Source organism: Xenopus laevis, chromosome 6L, assembly GCF_017654675.1.
Source record: "Xenopus laevis strain J_2021 chromosome 6L, Xenopus_laevis_v10.1, whole genome shotgun sequence".
Lineage (NCBI taxonomy): Eukaryota > Metazoa > Chordata > Amphibia > Anura > Pipidae > Xenopus > Xenopus laevis.
Genome location: NC_054381.1, coordinates 47,568,744 through 47,584,471, shown reverse-complemented (window position 1 = coordinate 47,584,471; position 15,728 = coordinate 47,568,744). Strand labels below are relative to the sequence as shown.

The following is a 15,728-nucleotide window of genomic DNA, read 5'->3' as shown; positions in this document are numbered from 1 at the left end:
AACTCACCATGAATGAAATCATTTATATAGACTCTATGCACTGTTTGACTCTTCTTGTCTTGGTGCAACTCATTTTTATTGTGCTTGAAATACCTAATAGCTGGCGGAAGTCTATAATCATTTAGGAATCCTAAAAAGGTGTCAGTTTTGCTTTTGGAGGGATATAAGGGATAAATATTTTGTAATGTTTTGCATCGCAATACAAATCTCTTAACATGTGATGGAATTCTGTTTCAAATAGATTAAAAAACACCCTACAAAAAATATTTGCACTTATAATAAAAATGGCAGAATTAACTGTATCTCTAATAATGGAATATTTACCATTTTTACAAAAGTAGGCATCACAAACAAGTTAAAATGTAAGATCCAGGTGTTCTATATATATATATGTTTATATGTATAGAGTGAGGCCAGTAAACGTCAAGCCAGTATATTGGGATTGGAGCTCAGAAGGTTATGGTGTCCCCCACTAATAGAAAAGAAGAGCTTTGTCTCTTTATAGGTGTTGGGAAGGCCACAAATAAAATTTAAAAGAAAAATTCATTCATTGTTTAAACATTTTCAATGGTTTTAAATGTATGTTTTTTAAGTGCTATCAAAATTACTGTCTGTCTGCTATGTTCTCTGTACTGCTAGTTCTAAATATTACAGCAATTGTTACAAGTGTCACAGCCAGCAGTGCAGGAAGGGGCTGACAAGTAACTGTTTTGATTTGCAAATATATTTACAAAATATTTAAATAATTATGGAAAATTGTAATTAATGTAAATTTAAAGTAGCTTAGAACCACATTGTATTAGCACCATAGTGCTGCCTATTTTCCTGTTTTATTTCTGATATGTTAGGGTCATTGTGCATTAGGGGGTGATGGATTATTATTCTGGAATCAGGTTTAAGACATAAAAGACTAAAAACCAGGATTGTGGCAGAAAAGTACAAAAAATATCACTGCCTAAACAAATTAAGATACAGAACTCATTTCCATTGTTTGCCTTTGTATCCCGAAAGTCTTATGATCTCTATTACTTTGTAGTCAAAGTTCCGTAAAACGTTTTGTTCCCTTCTTATTGACTACAAGGAGAAGTGCAGTAGTCAGAGTAGCCAATCTCTCAAAAACATCAAACCCTTTCAAATGATAATTATGGGCAGGTACAGTATCTGTGGAACATAGTCGATGAAGATTCTCAGCATTCTGATTTTACATAACAACCCATGTGCCTATTTCTTAAGCTAATGAAACGTGTGTAGAAGTACCGCATAGAACATGCTAGTTTCTGTGCAGGTTTGCTAAACTTGCGTGACTTTGTTAGCCTACTTTTTAATGTCTATCTCTGTCTATTAAAGTGTAAAATATTGTCATAAATTCAGGATTCAATTTGGGGTACAGGCTTTCAAATCCTGAATAATGGCATCTACAGAAGCCCTGTATGTATCTGGGGCTGGTGCCAAGTACGATGAGAAACTCCTTATTAGTTTTGCAAGAACACTTTGCAAGATCTGTCTTTTTTAATACTTTGTATATGTATATTTGTTGTAAATATGAGTTAAAAGAGTAAATGCAAATATAAGGTTCCAATATTAGTTGAAGAGGATGCTGTCTGCTGGATTTTTAATATTTTGCATTTGTGGATGATTGCAGTAGCCTGAGCAATGGCAGTGTATCACTATGTAGACAAGAACACAGTGCTTTTGGTGTCCCCATGTGTTTTTACCCTTGGCACTTATATAGATGAAAAGAACACAAGGAGTTTATCATCTTGCTGCACCTGCCACTGAAAAAAAGTCATAATGATGAGAACAGAAAGGTGGTGTGATTTTGAGGGATTTAGCATCCCACTTGGCTTCCGAGATGGCTTCCTTTGCTGGTAGTTTATCACAGGGCAAGACAATGTGAAACTGTGTGTAGTGTGGATGTTCCCAGAGATTTCTGATATCTCTTCAGTGAAGCCCAAGGATAAATTGCCGCACTAAACCCTGTATCTGTACAAAATGTCCGTGGACAGCGGCCTAATGACGACTTGCTCTTAACCAAGTAGAATTTTTCAAATCAAAGAAAGAAGCACATACCTTATGTAGCGATGGGTTAAATTTTACAAACGAATATGATCGGTAGAATATTAAGATGGATGTAAAATTCTCTGTAGTGGTCTAGGATGTGGCTTTTATTCAAGGACTAAAAATGTATCAACCCCCCCCCAACTATATATGAAAACCAGTAATGAGTGAATTTTTTCAAATTGCAGCATTCCATGCTTCGCTATCAATAAATTTTTGCTCAAAACCACCACAAACATTTTCACTGACAATAAAACAGGGTGGGGGAAAAAATTCAGCCATCCCATTGACTTCAGTGCATTTGGAGTAACAAAAAAAACCTTCCATTGACATCGAAGCATTTGGCAAGGGTAGAGACTTGAGAAAAAAAAAAAAATTTAAAAGGCTGTACATTTACCAATGCCTCCCATTCATTAAGAAACAGGATAGATTTGCTCATCACTAATGAAAACATTACTTCAACTATTTAGCCAGAGTTCTAAGAATATCTACGACAGCAAATAGGAGTTCACCCCAAATCTGACCCTAAATGACCTTCAAGATCTACGAGAGAATAGTAGAGTTATTGGGTTATTTCCCCACAACTAACACAAAGATGACCCTAATTGGTCATTAGGCTGGGCTTCCATCCACTGCCTTCAAGGAGTTCAGCCTTACAGTCGTGGAGCAACTGTTGAATTAATAAGAAGTGTTAGGTTGGCAAAGATGTGCTCAATTACTTTTTGAGTCAGGACAGCAGTTTTGCAAGAAGAGAGAGCCCCTTGATGACTGACGGTTGTAGTCGTAAATTCTCTTTGACCAGACACAGACAGGCAGAGGAGAATACTGAGTGCTTGAGATTAGAGCTCACCACAGAAAAAAAAATTGTGAACTCTAACATTCACCCCTTGATACATAAGTTTTTAAAAATCCCATAGGAATGAATGGAAGGTGGGTGAGTTTTTCTGTGGTGAGCTCTAATTTAACACTTGATAAAACTGCCCCTCAGTGGCAGTAATGTTAACCACAATGCCAATGCTCTGTACAAAACAGATGTAGACAAGATTGAGAAATATCTAGCCTGACACCAGTTGGCAGAATGTTTTGTTTACATATTGATATATTTCATGCTGTTTCTACATTCATGGCATTGCTTTCTTTCGGCTATTTTCCAATGAAATATGCTTAGAAAAATTACTCAGGGATTCGGTTATTGAATCATATATTTTTTCAAGGTTTCTGGCATCCGGTTATAAACATTATAACCAATGTTTTGGTCATAGGCTGTTGCTAAAAAACAAAGCTTTAACTCAATGTTTATGGAGAACTGTTAGGGTTTCATAGAATAATTGAATAGAAAAAGTTAACTTTTAGACATTTGCCCATTTTAATAACATTTCCCTTCTCCTAAGAAAATGCCTTGCCTGATACATAGAGCAAAGGGATCATGGATCCTACGGATGTGTGCTGATATTTGGCTGCATAGGGAGTTCAGGGAATAGTTAGCTCAGTTATTTGCCTTTCTATCTTCTTATACTGACATTGGAACTGCACTATTTCATTTCAAATGGCGCTTGCCCTGGGCGCATTTTGCTTTTTTACTGATCCCTCTTTCAATTTTTTTTGTTTACCCTACATCATTGTTGAATTTCCCTTTTTAAGTTTGCTTCCCTAAGATAAAAATGCCTGTGTTTCAGTTCATTTTCTAATAGGCTCTAATATACTGCAGACAAGCAGGATTGCTAAACAAAAACACATGAAAGTGATACTGGTAAAGGAAAGTAAGATGATGGGTGCTGTAGTCAAGATAGTTGACCACAATTAGGGACAGATTTAATATGATTCAGGCATCTGGTTCGGGGGATACAAGGGGAAACACCAGAAGTCTGTTCTTTAACTGACTTTGTTTTTAAGGTATTAATTACTTTTTTCAGATTTTTTAAAAGTTGCTTATGAAAAATACAACCAAAAAGAGCCAACACATGAAAAAAGTAATCAGTGCCTGAAAAACCGGTAGCAGACATCTGTTTTTTACCATTGCTGAGCTTTCCCATGGATCCCTTTAAATATTCAGTGTCCCTGACCGCTAATGCAATAGGCTCCTTTGCCATCAGTTTAACCAACTCTTGGAAAAACCTACAGGCTTTTGGGGTCACATAAGAATATGGGAGAGCCCATATAGATGCAATTCTTTCATCCAATTGCATCCGCTCCTGCATTTCCACATGGTTGGCAATGTCTCTATCCATCGTCTGGTGTTCAACTGCAGCTATTGATGTTACGGAACCCAATTGTGGTGGATGCAGCTTGAGCACAGCTACAATTATGCTTGAATTGTTGACAATCCAGTGCTGATTTAAGAATGCTTGAGCTTTTAAGCTTGAGCATGCGGTTACTAAAAACCCGCAAGAGTTCCTGAATTCTCACATGGTTTCTTTATTTCGGTACATCAGCTTCCTGCTAATCTTTTTTTTTTCCCAGAGTGGTTTTTAAAGCTAACACCTAAAACCCGCAGAGCTTTTTATTTCTTCGTCAGGGAAAAAAACGTTAATTGTTTGACACAAGTATCATAGATACACTTATACAGAAATGTATACAATCTTATTTATTCCACTTTGTATATAATTATTTAATGTATCACAATTTTGTTTGGTTTTAAAGCCCTATCGGGGGAATGTAATAAAAGTCGATGATGGAAAAACTATTCTCAATGCGAAAAGTTATGCCTTTATGCGAACAAATTTTGCTTTGTGCGAATTTAATATAGCTTTTGCGAATCTGGAAACTGTTTAGTGACCACTTCCGACAGTGGAAGACCGTTTGCGAATTTTAAAGTCTGGTCCAATGCGCAGTCAATTTAATAAAAATTCTTACTGAAAAAGTCATTATGTTTGCTCCAAAAGATTACGACACCTTCAAGCACTTCTTAAGAGTGCGCAATTAAAATTCGCAATTCACAATTAAAATTCGCAATGTAATAGTTTAAGGAACAATATTACATTTCGAGATGTGGATTTTTATTCTTATTCTTATTGGTGCAAATTGTTTTTTTCTTTGCGACTTTTATTACATTCCTCCGTATGTCTATAAACTTCACCTTTGAGAATACATAATGAGCAACGTGCACGCTATTTAAATCTCGAGGCACGCGATTTTCAGAGAATTGGTTCTCTATGGAGGTCCGGAACAGCGACAGGTTATGCGTAGTGATGGGCGAAATGGCGCCGGCGTCCTTTTTTTTTTGGTGATTTTTTGCGGCCGAATTTTTGCGGGTGTTTTGCGAATTTATTCGCTGGCGGCGAATTGCGCAAATTCGCCGCAAATTCGCGCCTGCCGAATAAATTCGCCCATCACTAGTTATGCGGGAACTTTTCTTGCTAACTCAGTGTTTAATCCATATGACGTATAATAACGTATAAACATCATTATATATTTTTAATAATTAAACATACCATATATGGGAGGGGTGTGTGACATATAATGACTAAAAGGAAACAGTTATTTTTGGAATTTTGAGTAATATGATTTTTTAATAAAACTTTGATGTGAATTCAAACAAACCTCCATGCAAACTTCAGTAATATGGAAGGTGAACTTATTTTTCTTTTTGCAGAGAAAATACTAATGTCACTTTCTGCATTGGCTTTATTAGTGAATGGTTTCAGGCAACTCACTCAGATATGTTCCATATAGCAATGTATGGAGGTTATTTTTCATGTAGGATATACTTCAGTAACGAAGGTCATGTTCTGTCTCGGCAGGGAAGAGGAGACATCTGTAACAAATAGCTGTGCTGCCAGGTCTACTCATCCACTCAGTCACTTTATGCTCTCTAGAACACTGTTCCCTACAGGAAAATAAATGTATTTTGTGCTTCACGTAGCATCTATAATATATTATTATTAGGTTATTTAATGCAATCATCAAAATAAATGGATCTATATTTTTTTTTTATCTTAAAACTGTAAGCTGTATTTTTTTGTATTAAAATATGAAGTATTAAGTGTCTTTAAAAAGTGTTCTGGAGGTAACATACAGAAGGTTTCTTTTTCTAGGTTTGTAAAATTTGAGTTGCCTTTGGTACCTTTTTAGATATGGGTGGGAAGATCTGTTTTTTAGCTAATGTTATCGATTCATATCAAACAGAAGGTTAGTCTTTTCTCCTAACCTTATCACTAATTTTTTGTCAGAAGGCCGAAGACAAGGGGAGAACATACAAACTCCTTGCAAGTAGTGCTCTGGCTGGAATCAAACTTAGGACCCCAGCAAGGCTGGCAGCGCACTTTTGGGGGAATGAAACATTTTTCGCTAGTGCAAAAAACCTTCGCAAATATGTTTGTGAACTTTAGTGACCTTGTTTGTTTTTTAACTGATTAAAGACAAGTTTTTTCCCAACTTGCACAATTTTACCCGAAAAATCTGAATTTCCAGATTTTTGCCTGAAAAGCGTGAAATAGTAGGGGTTTCAGACTAATTCCACTGCAGGCCACAGAAACTTCCAGATAGGATAGGGATCTCTCCCAGGTCTGAGATGGTGGATTCGGACTTTCTGCAGCCTTGGAGGTATAATAAATCTAAAAAAAAATAGATTTTTTTTTCCACTTCAAATTTCAGATTTACTTATGAATTTTTCGAGTTTTAATCATTCGGTCTTTAATAAATAACCGCCTTAATGTTGATATGTGTATGTTTTATATTGTTTCAGTTCCAAGAATATCTAGATCCAAATCACCTAGATCTCACTCACATACATCTTCACACTGAGCTTTCTGGTGTATCTAAAAGAGCAAACAGATTTTTCCCCCCCAATCTTAACCAGGCCACTAGGCAAAGTGTCTCGGGAAGGGGGTTGGTCAACCCTACAGTTTGGGAACCACTTGCTTAGAGGGAAAATTTCTTACTACTGGAATTGCATGGGTACTTAGTGTTGAGAAAATAATTCTCCAGTGGTATTTTCCCTTTAAAGTTAAATTAAGATTAGAGAGATTCACATTTTAAAAGATAACTAGACACACAGAATCGCTATTAGAAAAAAAAAGTTAATGCCGGTAGCGCTGCCATTATTTCCAAACAAATAGCTTCATTATTGAAAAGATGTTATTTTGTGTAAGGTGCTGGAAGTGGATTTGTATTTCAAGGGCTGCTTCTAATGTATAATTATTTTAACCACTAATTAAGTAAGTTGATTTTTGGCACTAATTAAAAAGCTTACAAATAAATACCCAAAGCTGGTCAAAATGAGCCTGCTTTTAATTAAAATCTTTTGTCCCTTTGCCTAAAGGCATTTTTTAAAATGTACTGTTTTTCCTCTACCTCAGCACTTTCTGTATTGCTCTGACACAAATAAATGGCTTTCAGATGGGAAATAGCTTTTATAGCAAATTCTAATACTAATGTATACGTCGGTATTTAGAAATTTTTATATTCTAGGTATTTATACTAATACAGTTATGGGACCTGATTGCTCAGGGCATGGGGTTTTCTGAATAATGGATCTTTCCATAATTCGGATCTTCATATTAACCCAATAGGCTGGGTTTGCTTCCAATAAGGATTAATTATATGTTTGTTGGGATCAAGTACAAGGTACTGTTTTATTATTACAGAGAAAAAGGAAATCATTTTTAAAAATTTGGATTATTTGGATAAATTCGAGTCTATGGGAGACGACCCAAATTACGGAAAGATCCGTTATCCAGAAAACCCCAGGTCCCGAGCATTCTGGATAACAGGTCCCAAACCTATATATATATATATATATATATATATATATATATATATATATATATATATATATATATATATATATATATATATATATATATAAATAATATATATTCTACTGTCTATATAAAGAATTAATTCCTGACTGTTTTGTCATAGATTTTGCAACACAGTTCTAACATTTCATATACTGTTGTAGTGTTAAAGCGTGCAATAATACAGACAAAGACAAGATGTCCTCTGCATTTTGTGCATTAAAACGATACTGACACATTCATAAAAAAATCATAGGAATGTGTCAGTATCAAGTAAATGCTGCACCTGTAATCGTTCCCCTCAAAGCCATCCCCAGCCCCCACAAACCTGCATTCATCAGACCCTCCGACACTAAATGATCTTCTGGGCCATTTCAGTGGCGCTGGGATGGGGGTGCGCGATCCTTCCGTAGGCTGATTACGAATGAAACAGGAATTCGGCCTATGGAAGGATCACTCCGCCCCCAGCCCAGTGTCACTGAAGCAACCCGGAAGATCCGTTAGTAGGGTCAGCGGGTCGGCAGCACACAGGTTCGCGGAGCTGGGGGGGGCCTTTCGGGGAATCATTACGGGTGCAGCATTTACTTTATACTAAAACGTTCCTATCAGTATCGCTTTAAGCTACTAAAAATGTCCTCCTCTTTAAACAAAACAGGGATTGTTAGTTCATATATTGCTATATATTCAAATGGCCAACTTCGTCAATATATTTAACTGGCCAGGTACGTCAGTCACCCCTGCAATTGTTTGGATGAAATATACTGACGATATTTTCACAGAGACTTAAGTCAGGAGAAAATTCACATTTCTCTTGAAAAAGGTGATTTTTTAGTAAATATGACATGTGTTGTAAAGATACGCCTGGCAAATTACACTTTGGTGAAGTCAAACAAAGAAAAAAATTTACACTTTATTAAATGTGCCCCTTAGAATTTTAACGGATAGGGTGTACAGTACCTTCATTACCTGAACTTATGTCATGGCGCAGTATATTGCCATAACAATATGATCTGTCTGGGTTTTAAAAAGAAACCACGCAATCCCAACATTACCAACATTAATCAACATTACCAACTGTGGCCATCAAAATCTCTGTCCAGTCCCTTTAATGTCACTGTTTAAAGAACATGCCACGATGTGATCCCTACTAGCTGCCTGGCCGTAGAAAATTGTTGGCACCCTATCTGAGAAGGTGCACGGTGTTCCCAGGTGGAGGGCAGCACATGAGCCAGATGAGCAGCCTTATTTGTGCTGTAACATAGTAACACAGTAACATAGTAAGTTAGGTTGGAAAAAGACACACGTCCATCAAGTTCAACCTTTTGACTTTTTTTTTAACCTGCCTAACTGCCAGTTATATGTCTGATGTGCATGCAAGTGCATCAGTTATATAAATCAAACAGCACATAGATTATTGTTTCAAAACATGACACTAAAAAAAACTAACCTTTTTTATCTCTATATTATATTTAAATAATAAATGTGGGAGGATTGGGATTTCTATCATTTTCCTGCCATTTTCCCCGCAGTTGCATATAAATTACATTTATTAAGCTGTTCCTATCATTCTGGGAAAATTCCTCAGACTTTTTGCCAGAATTGTTAAAACTATAGCCATTTGGCTCATTTCTCAAAGCATTTCCCCTTTCCCACATGGAATGTTTCATCAGGTTAAAGCTGTCAAAGTGCATGGATTCCTATGGGCAAATATCTTGAGTGACTGCCTAGAAAGTTGCTGATAAAGAACAAGCATTTAATTGATGCAAAGAGTTTACATATCTTTCGTATTTTTGCTGTGCTAAATAACACTGGAAAAGATAAGTGAATCAGAAATGTATTGTTCTCTGGGTGTCTTCCAAGACCACCGGCATTGTTTTTACAGGAGTGTCTTCCATGAAAATCCAGCCTGCTCCATGAACTTCTCTGCTTGGTTTTCTCTGATTGACACTAAAGGCATCAGATTATTATTTTGCTAGCCATGAAGACCTAACTAGCACTATATCCACATTTCTGAAGCCTGATTTCAGAGTTATATTGACAAGCAATATTTTGCTAGGTAATAAAAGAAAGGCTGACATAGCATCAGTATAAATTATTCACTTTGCAGCTGCAATTACAAAGAATTTGGGTTGGGTTTATGCAGGAAAGGTGAATACACACTGGCTGAATTTTCATAAATAAATATAAATGTATTTTCTTACAAGTCTATGTTCTCACTGGGACATTTGGTTCACAACCTCTACCTCACCTTTTTCCATTGTAAAGTGATAGATACTGGGACTTAAAGTCCCTCTGCTTTCCAGAGAACCTGTGCACCAGCCACTATAGAAAAGGGGGACTCCTTTCCTCACTGGTCAACCTGCACATCACTAGCTGGGATGCCTGCTTTAAAGACCACATTAGGTGGCCATTTTTCAAGAAGAGTTAGGTTCCTGCATGGCTTATTGTGCACCCCCATCTTGTCCACATATTTGCACGTAGTATTGGTGTCCAAGACACTACTACTTGACCTGGTTCTCTGACTGCTGCACAAACACTGGCCTTCCCCTGCTCTTTCACATACCCCTCTGCTTGCTCACACCACCTCTGGCTGCTTGGTCTGCACACCACATTACTCCACAATTCACATGCCCTGTAGATCCCTCCCCTTCCAATTGCCCCACCCACCCAATTGTGCCTGAGGCACAACCTCTTCCACCGAGTCCTAGTTCCAGCCCTTACATTTATACATATAAGTGGGGTGTCTCTTAGAGTTCTACTTGCCCTGAAAGAGGATTTTTTTTAATGCATTTTCATCTATTTTTTGCCTGTTAAGTACAGATACACAAACTGTTCAGTAATTTCAAGGAATTCCTTGGCAGAAATGTATCCTCATTATAAAGTTAACTGTTACATACACGCTGCTGCCTTCTCCAATGACAAAACAAGGTTGCCTGAAAAAATAAAACAAGAGAAAAACATTGCATTTTCCCAGATGGTCTATAGCAATAGATCAATGAAGGTCAAAAGATTCATGTTTCCAATTTTGCAAATTATGTGACTTTTTTTTTTATCTTTGGATTTTACAACAGGGGTACCGGCAATATCAACGAGCACCACGCTAGAGATCCGAAAAATCAGTGTTATGACAATGGATAGCAGTTCCACGGTTGACAAGAAAATAACCCTTCTTACAAGCAGCAGTATGTGCCCTTCAGTAGAGACAGAGGAGGAAAAGGCTAAGAGACTGCTCTACTGTTCACTATGCAAGGTTGCCGTAAACTCTGCCTCCCAGCTGGAAGCACACAACAGTGGTATGGTGCCCTCTTGCCCTTTCTATGCAATGCATAAGTTATCACTATGTTTTAAAACCACAATGTCAGTCATTTTTACTATTTGTGATAAACTCTATCTACGTATATATAAATGTTTCTTAGAATACATACATTGGTAGAGCTATATATAGAAAAATATACCTACATGAAAGTCAGACCCGCACAAGCAGTCCTGCTACCGATGTAGCTATAATTTTGTTATATATGTAACTTAATTTGTGTTCATGGTTGCAGTTTTATGTTGCTGGATTCTGCCTTGTTAGACTTCAAGCACCAGTGCTCAGTTAAACGCATACGCAGATTAATATGTGTTTTCAGTTAACTAGAATTGCATATGATCATGATCAAGATTACTAATATATCACAGGAATGATATTGGTAGAATTGCATTATTAAGTAGATGGTGAGTGTCGCATCTAATAAAAACACTGTGTACATCTAGATCTAGGGATGCACCGAATTAGGATTCGGCAAAATCTTGAATCCTTTGTGAAAGATCACAAATATTTTTGTCAAAATACATAAATATAATGGACAAATTATCCAAAGCTGGGGCCCATTTTGCTAGGCCAACTGGCATTGGTTTACTACATGTAATGTGGTCACATCACCAATTGCAGTTTGGTAATGTGTTTAGAATGAGTTAATTGGGGCATTGGTGCACTGCAAGGGGCTTTGTTTGAATTGACTTATTCAGCAGCCAACAACACCTGACTTCCCACTGCAAGTCTGAAGTTTTTTGAAGTGGCCATTTTGAGTTGATCTTTGGAGGTGTATGTGTTATACTTTTGAAGCCTATTCCTAGTAGGACTGTAGTTCTGGGCTATTTTGTATTTCGTGTTACAAAGTTGCAAAAAGGATGACTGCAAAAAGTAAGCATATTATTGCCACTGCTACTATAGGGGTTGTTTACATAGTGCAGGACAAAGTGCAAAGAATGACCTGCCTGTGCTTACCTTGGCAACACTGTATTAGTTAAGGGTGGGAGTCAAACTTGGTTGCCATTGGGGTGCACAAGTTATGGAGCAGTGGTTTGCGCAGGATGCAACTTAGCGTTGCAATTAGTCTTGTCCTGCCAATCAGTAAGGACAGAGCTGCCTCGCTCCCTCCAGTCTGGTGCTAGCTACAGATTTTATTTCAGATCGCTGTTATCTAATACATATATGTACATATTTCAGCCAGACCCTGGAGGTAAAAGTTTCTTGTATAAGATCTAGTGTTCTAGCCTTGTGTGTACCAAATGCAACAATATATGTCCCATCAGTATAGGCCGTTTGATGTTCATTTGGCCCTTTTGTATACACTTTGGAATTTAAGATTTTCCCTTATTTCCCTGTATTTCTTGCTTGTTTCTTAATATGTGAATCGTTTTGTATTGTACTCCTCCTACTTATATTCCTGTCAAAGTACGAACTGATTATTGTCAAGCTCTGTAGCAATACAGACCATTAATCCATTTGCATGAACTGATGTATTAGGGGCCTAGAGTTGCAGTCTCACTGGAGTTCCAACAGCTGATTTAGTGATGTCCACAGAGTATAAGAGCAGCTTGGGTAAATAGCTTAGTATGTATGTTTCTCTTTCAAACTGTCTGCTCTGTCCATGATCTTATTATGTTGTAAGAGAGAGTTAGACTCCTTTGTGATAAAACCATATGGCAGTTTTCATTTCTTTGCTGGTTGCCTGTTATTAATAAGTAGATTTTTGGAGTAGAGTTTGTTTTGTTGATTTATAGTACTGAACATTTTGTTTCCTACCATGTAATTGGGCGAATTGGTTGATTTCAAAGCATCACAATGTTTGGTACACAAAGTTTTAGGGTAGAACTTTTGATATGAAGCATAACAGAAGTGGTGTAAAGATGATACCATTATTGGCTAACTAAGATGATAATCACAGCAAGCTTTCAGAACATTGCAGTTCCTTCTTCAAAGCTGATTACAAAGAAGCAATGTTGGCACTGACATATATACAGCGTTTTGTTTACAAAAAAACCATGAGGGACAAAAGGAGAAACAACACATAAGCATAATTTGTATTGCAAGTGACAGACTTATAGGGAGGTGGGTTATGCAAAGTAGTCCAGACCAGTCACAAATAAGACCTAAGGTGTGAAGCAGATAATGGGTGCTGGCGTAAATTCGCTAGCGAAGTGGACCTACTCTAGTGCTACTTCGATCCCTTACTCCAGGCAAAGTTGCACTCTGGCAAAGGGACATAACTACGCTAATTCACTAAGTTGTGAAGTCAACACTGGCGCAAATTCGGAGGTAAGTAAATTTGCCCCTATGTCTAATTATGTTTGTGGCTGAATAACAAAAAGAGTGCCTCAAGCATAAAGCATGATGAATGGATCCTTGTGTGAGTGTCATCATATTTTAAATTATACAATGTCCTGTATTTGAAAATTGCTGCCATTTTGTCAAAACAAGCAAGTTGTAATTGAGGACAGACGTATTGATCATCAATATTTTTTCTTGCTCCAAATGCATTAAAGTCAATGGGCGTTTTTTCTTATGGTGATTTTTTTGTCCAAATGCATTACAGTCAATGGGCGTTTTTTCTTATGGGTGTTTTTCTCGGCTAATGTTTCCGCTGCAAATTTTTGCAGCAGCTTCGAGAATAAATTTGCACATGCCGAAATGGGGAATTACAACACTAATCCATGGCTGGCGAATAATTTTGCTCATCACTAATCATCAACCTACTCAGTAGAACAGGGAACCATGCACCCCAAACAGTTGTATGTGTGCAACTTTCAAGTACATAAAATCCAGAGGAAAGGGCTGGGGTTATGATCACCCACATTAATCATAGGGGAGGCATTATACTGTTCATATGTTCTTAATACAGTAGTACATATTTAAATTACATGCATTCTAATCAGCAGGGCCGAATTTACATAGTGGGCACCCCTAGGTCCATTGCCGTTCGTCGTCCCTGTCACCTCCCCTTTATCCGGGCAAATATTCATCATCAATGGCGATTGGCGCATGGCAAATTTAAAAAATGATTGTATCTCCAGCGCATCCCCAATGTTTTTTAACCATTGTGGGTGTGTTTGGGCAGCATGCCGCCCCCCTAAAATCCTGCCACCCTAGGCCCGGGCCTAGGTGGCCTTTGCACAAATCCGGGCCTGCTAATCAGTGTTATCAAGTAATGAATTAAATTGTTTGAGATTCAGTATATTATACTTCAAAAAGATCCAGCTGGGAACCCGTGTAAAATTACAGAAGTAGCAGGCAACTCAAACCTACAATACACAAAGCACATCAAAATGTCACACTAAATTTCGTTTTGCATGAATATGTGTTCCAGTAATATACTTTTACTTACAATGCTATCATTAACTTGTCACCCCAAATCTGACAGTGAAAAAGGTTCCTTTCAGAGCATGTCTAGGCAATTCTAAAAAAGCTTTTAGAAAGCATATAAGCTTAATGTTTCAAATGGGAAGCTTCGATTTCCTTTAAGTGCGAGAAAGCCGCACATCTTCCTTTGAATGAGGAAAACTTTGATATATTATACGAACCAGTTTATTCTTATGTAAATTGTGTTATGTTTTACCGTGTAGGGTAACCAAAATCGAATTTTATTTGAAACAAATGAAATTAGGTCTCTAATGACTTAATGAAACTTGAAAAGGATTTTTTTACTAAATGCATGTAATTAATGATAATGCCACCCTCCTATTGCAGTACATCAGAAGAACCCAATTACTGTACCAAACTGTAGAACTAGGTTGTACTGGATCTGTATTCAGATTCCCTAAGTAATGCATAACGTTTACAACACCTTATGAATGTTTTAATTACCATTCTCTACAAATCCTCATTTTCTATGTTGTCATTACCCCAGAAAAGAAATTATAAAACCATTAACACTGCATTTATATTTCGTTCATTCAAATGATTTCTACTGACTTTAGAAGAAAAATACTGACACTGCTGTTAAATGGCTGCACTGTTAGACGGGCTGCACATTTATTTGTGTATAAAATGACAGCTCTTTATGACATGGATAGTTAGGTGCATATATTACAATATAAAGACTACTTTTTAGCCCCCAATGTTTCACGTTCAATCTTTTCTTGAAGCAATCAAATATATTTGCCATCACAATTACATCTGGGAGCGCATTCCACAACTTCACTGTAATCTGTAAAGATTTAATGGGAGTAGACTTTATTATATAGGCATATAGGCCACATAAAGTTTTATATATAGAGATCATGTCTCCTTTAGGGCAGAGACACACGGAAAGATTCGGGGAGATTTAGTCACCTGGCGACTAATCGACTCTTCTTCGGGCTACTAATCTCCCCGAAAAGCCTTTAGAATCTAAATCACTGGCGGGATAGCACTCGGAACACTTCGTTTTCCGAAGTTACCTAACGAGGAAACTTTGTGTGACTTCGGAAAACAAAGCGATCTGAGTGCCATCCCGGCGGCGATTTAGATTCTAGGCGGCGGGAAGGCTTTTTGGGGAGATTCGTCACCTGAAGAAGAGGCAATTAGTGGCCGGGCGACAATCTCCCCAAATCTTTCTGTGTGTCTCTGCCCTTAAGCACCTCTTCTCAAATGTAAACAATCCTAACTTAACTGCCTTGCTTCATACC

The 15,728-nt window shown here is 37.3% G+C and overlaps 1 protein-coding gene across 2 annotated transcripts in view; it reads left to right on the top strand.

Annotated features, from left to right (window-relative positions):
• The window catches only part of znf385d.L (zinc finger protein 385D L homeolog), a 191,649-nt gene that overhangs the window by 158,851 nt on the left and 17,070 nt on the right, over window positions 1–15,728 (top strand). For both annotated transcript variants that reach the window (XM_018267446.2, XM_041566004.1), the window contains one exon: window positions 10,868–11,089. In XM_018267446.2, the coding sequence (XP_018122935.1) occupies window positions 10,868–11,089 (222 nt within the window). The remainder of the gene's footprint in view (window positions 1–10,867; window positions 11,090–15,728) is intronic.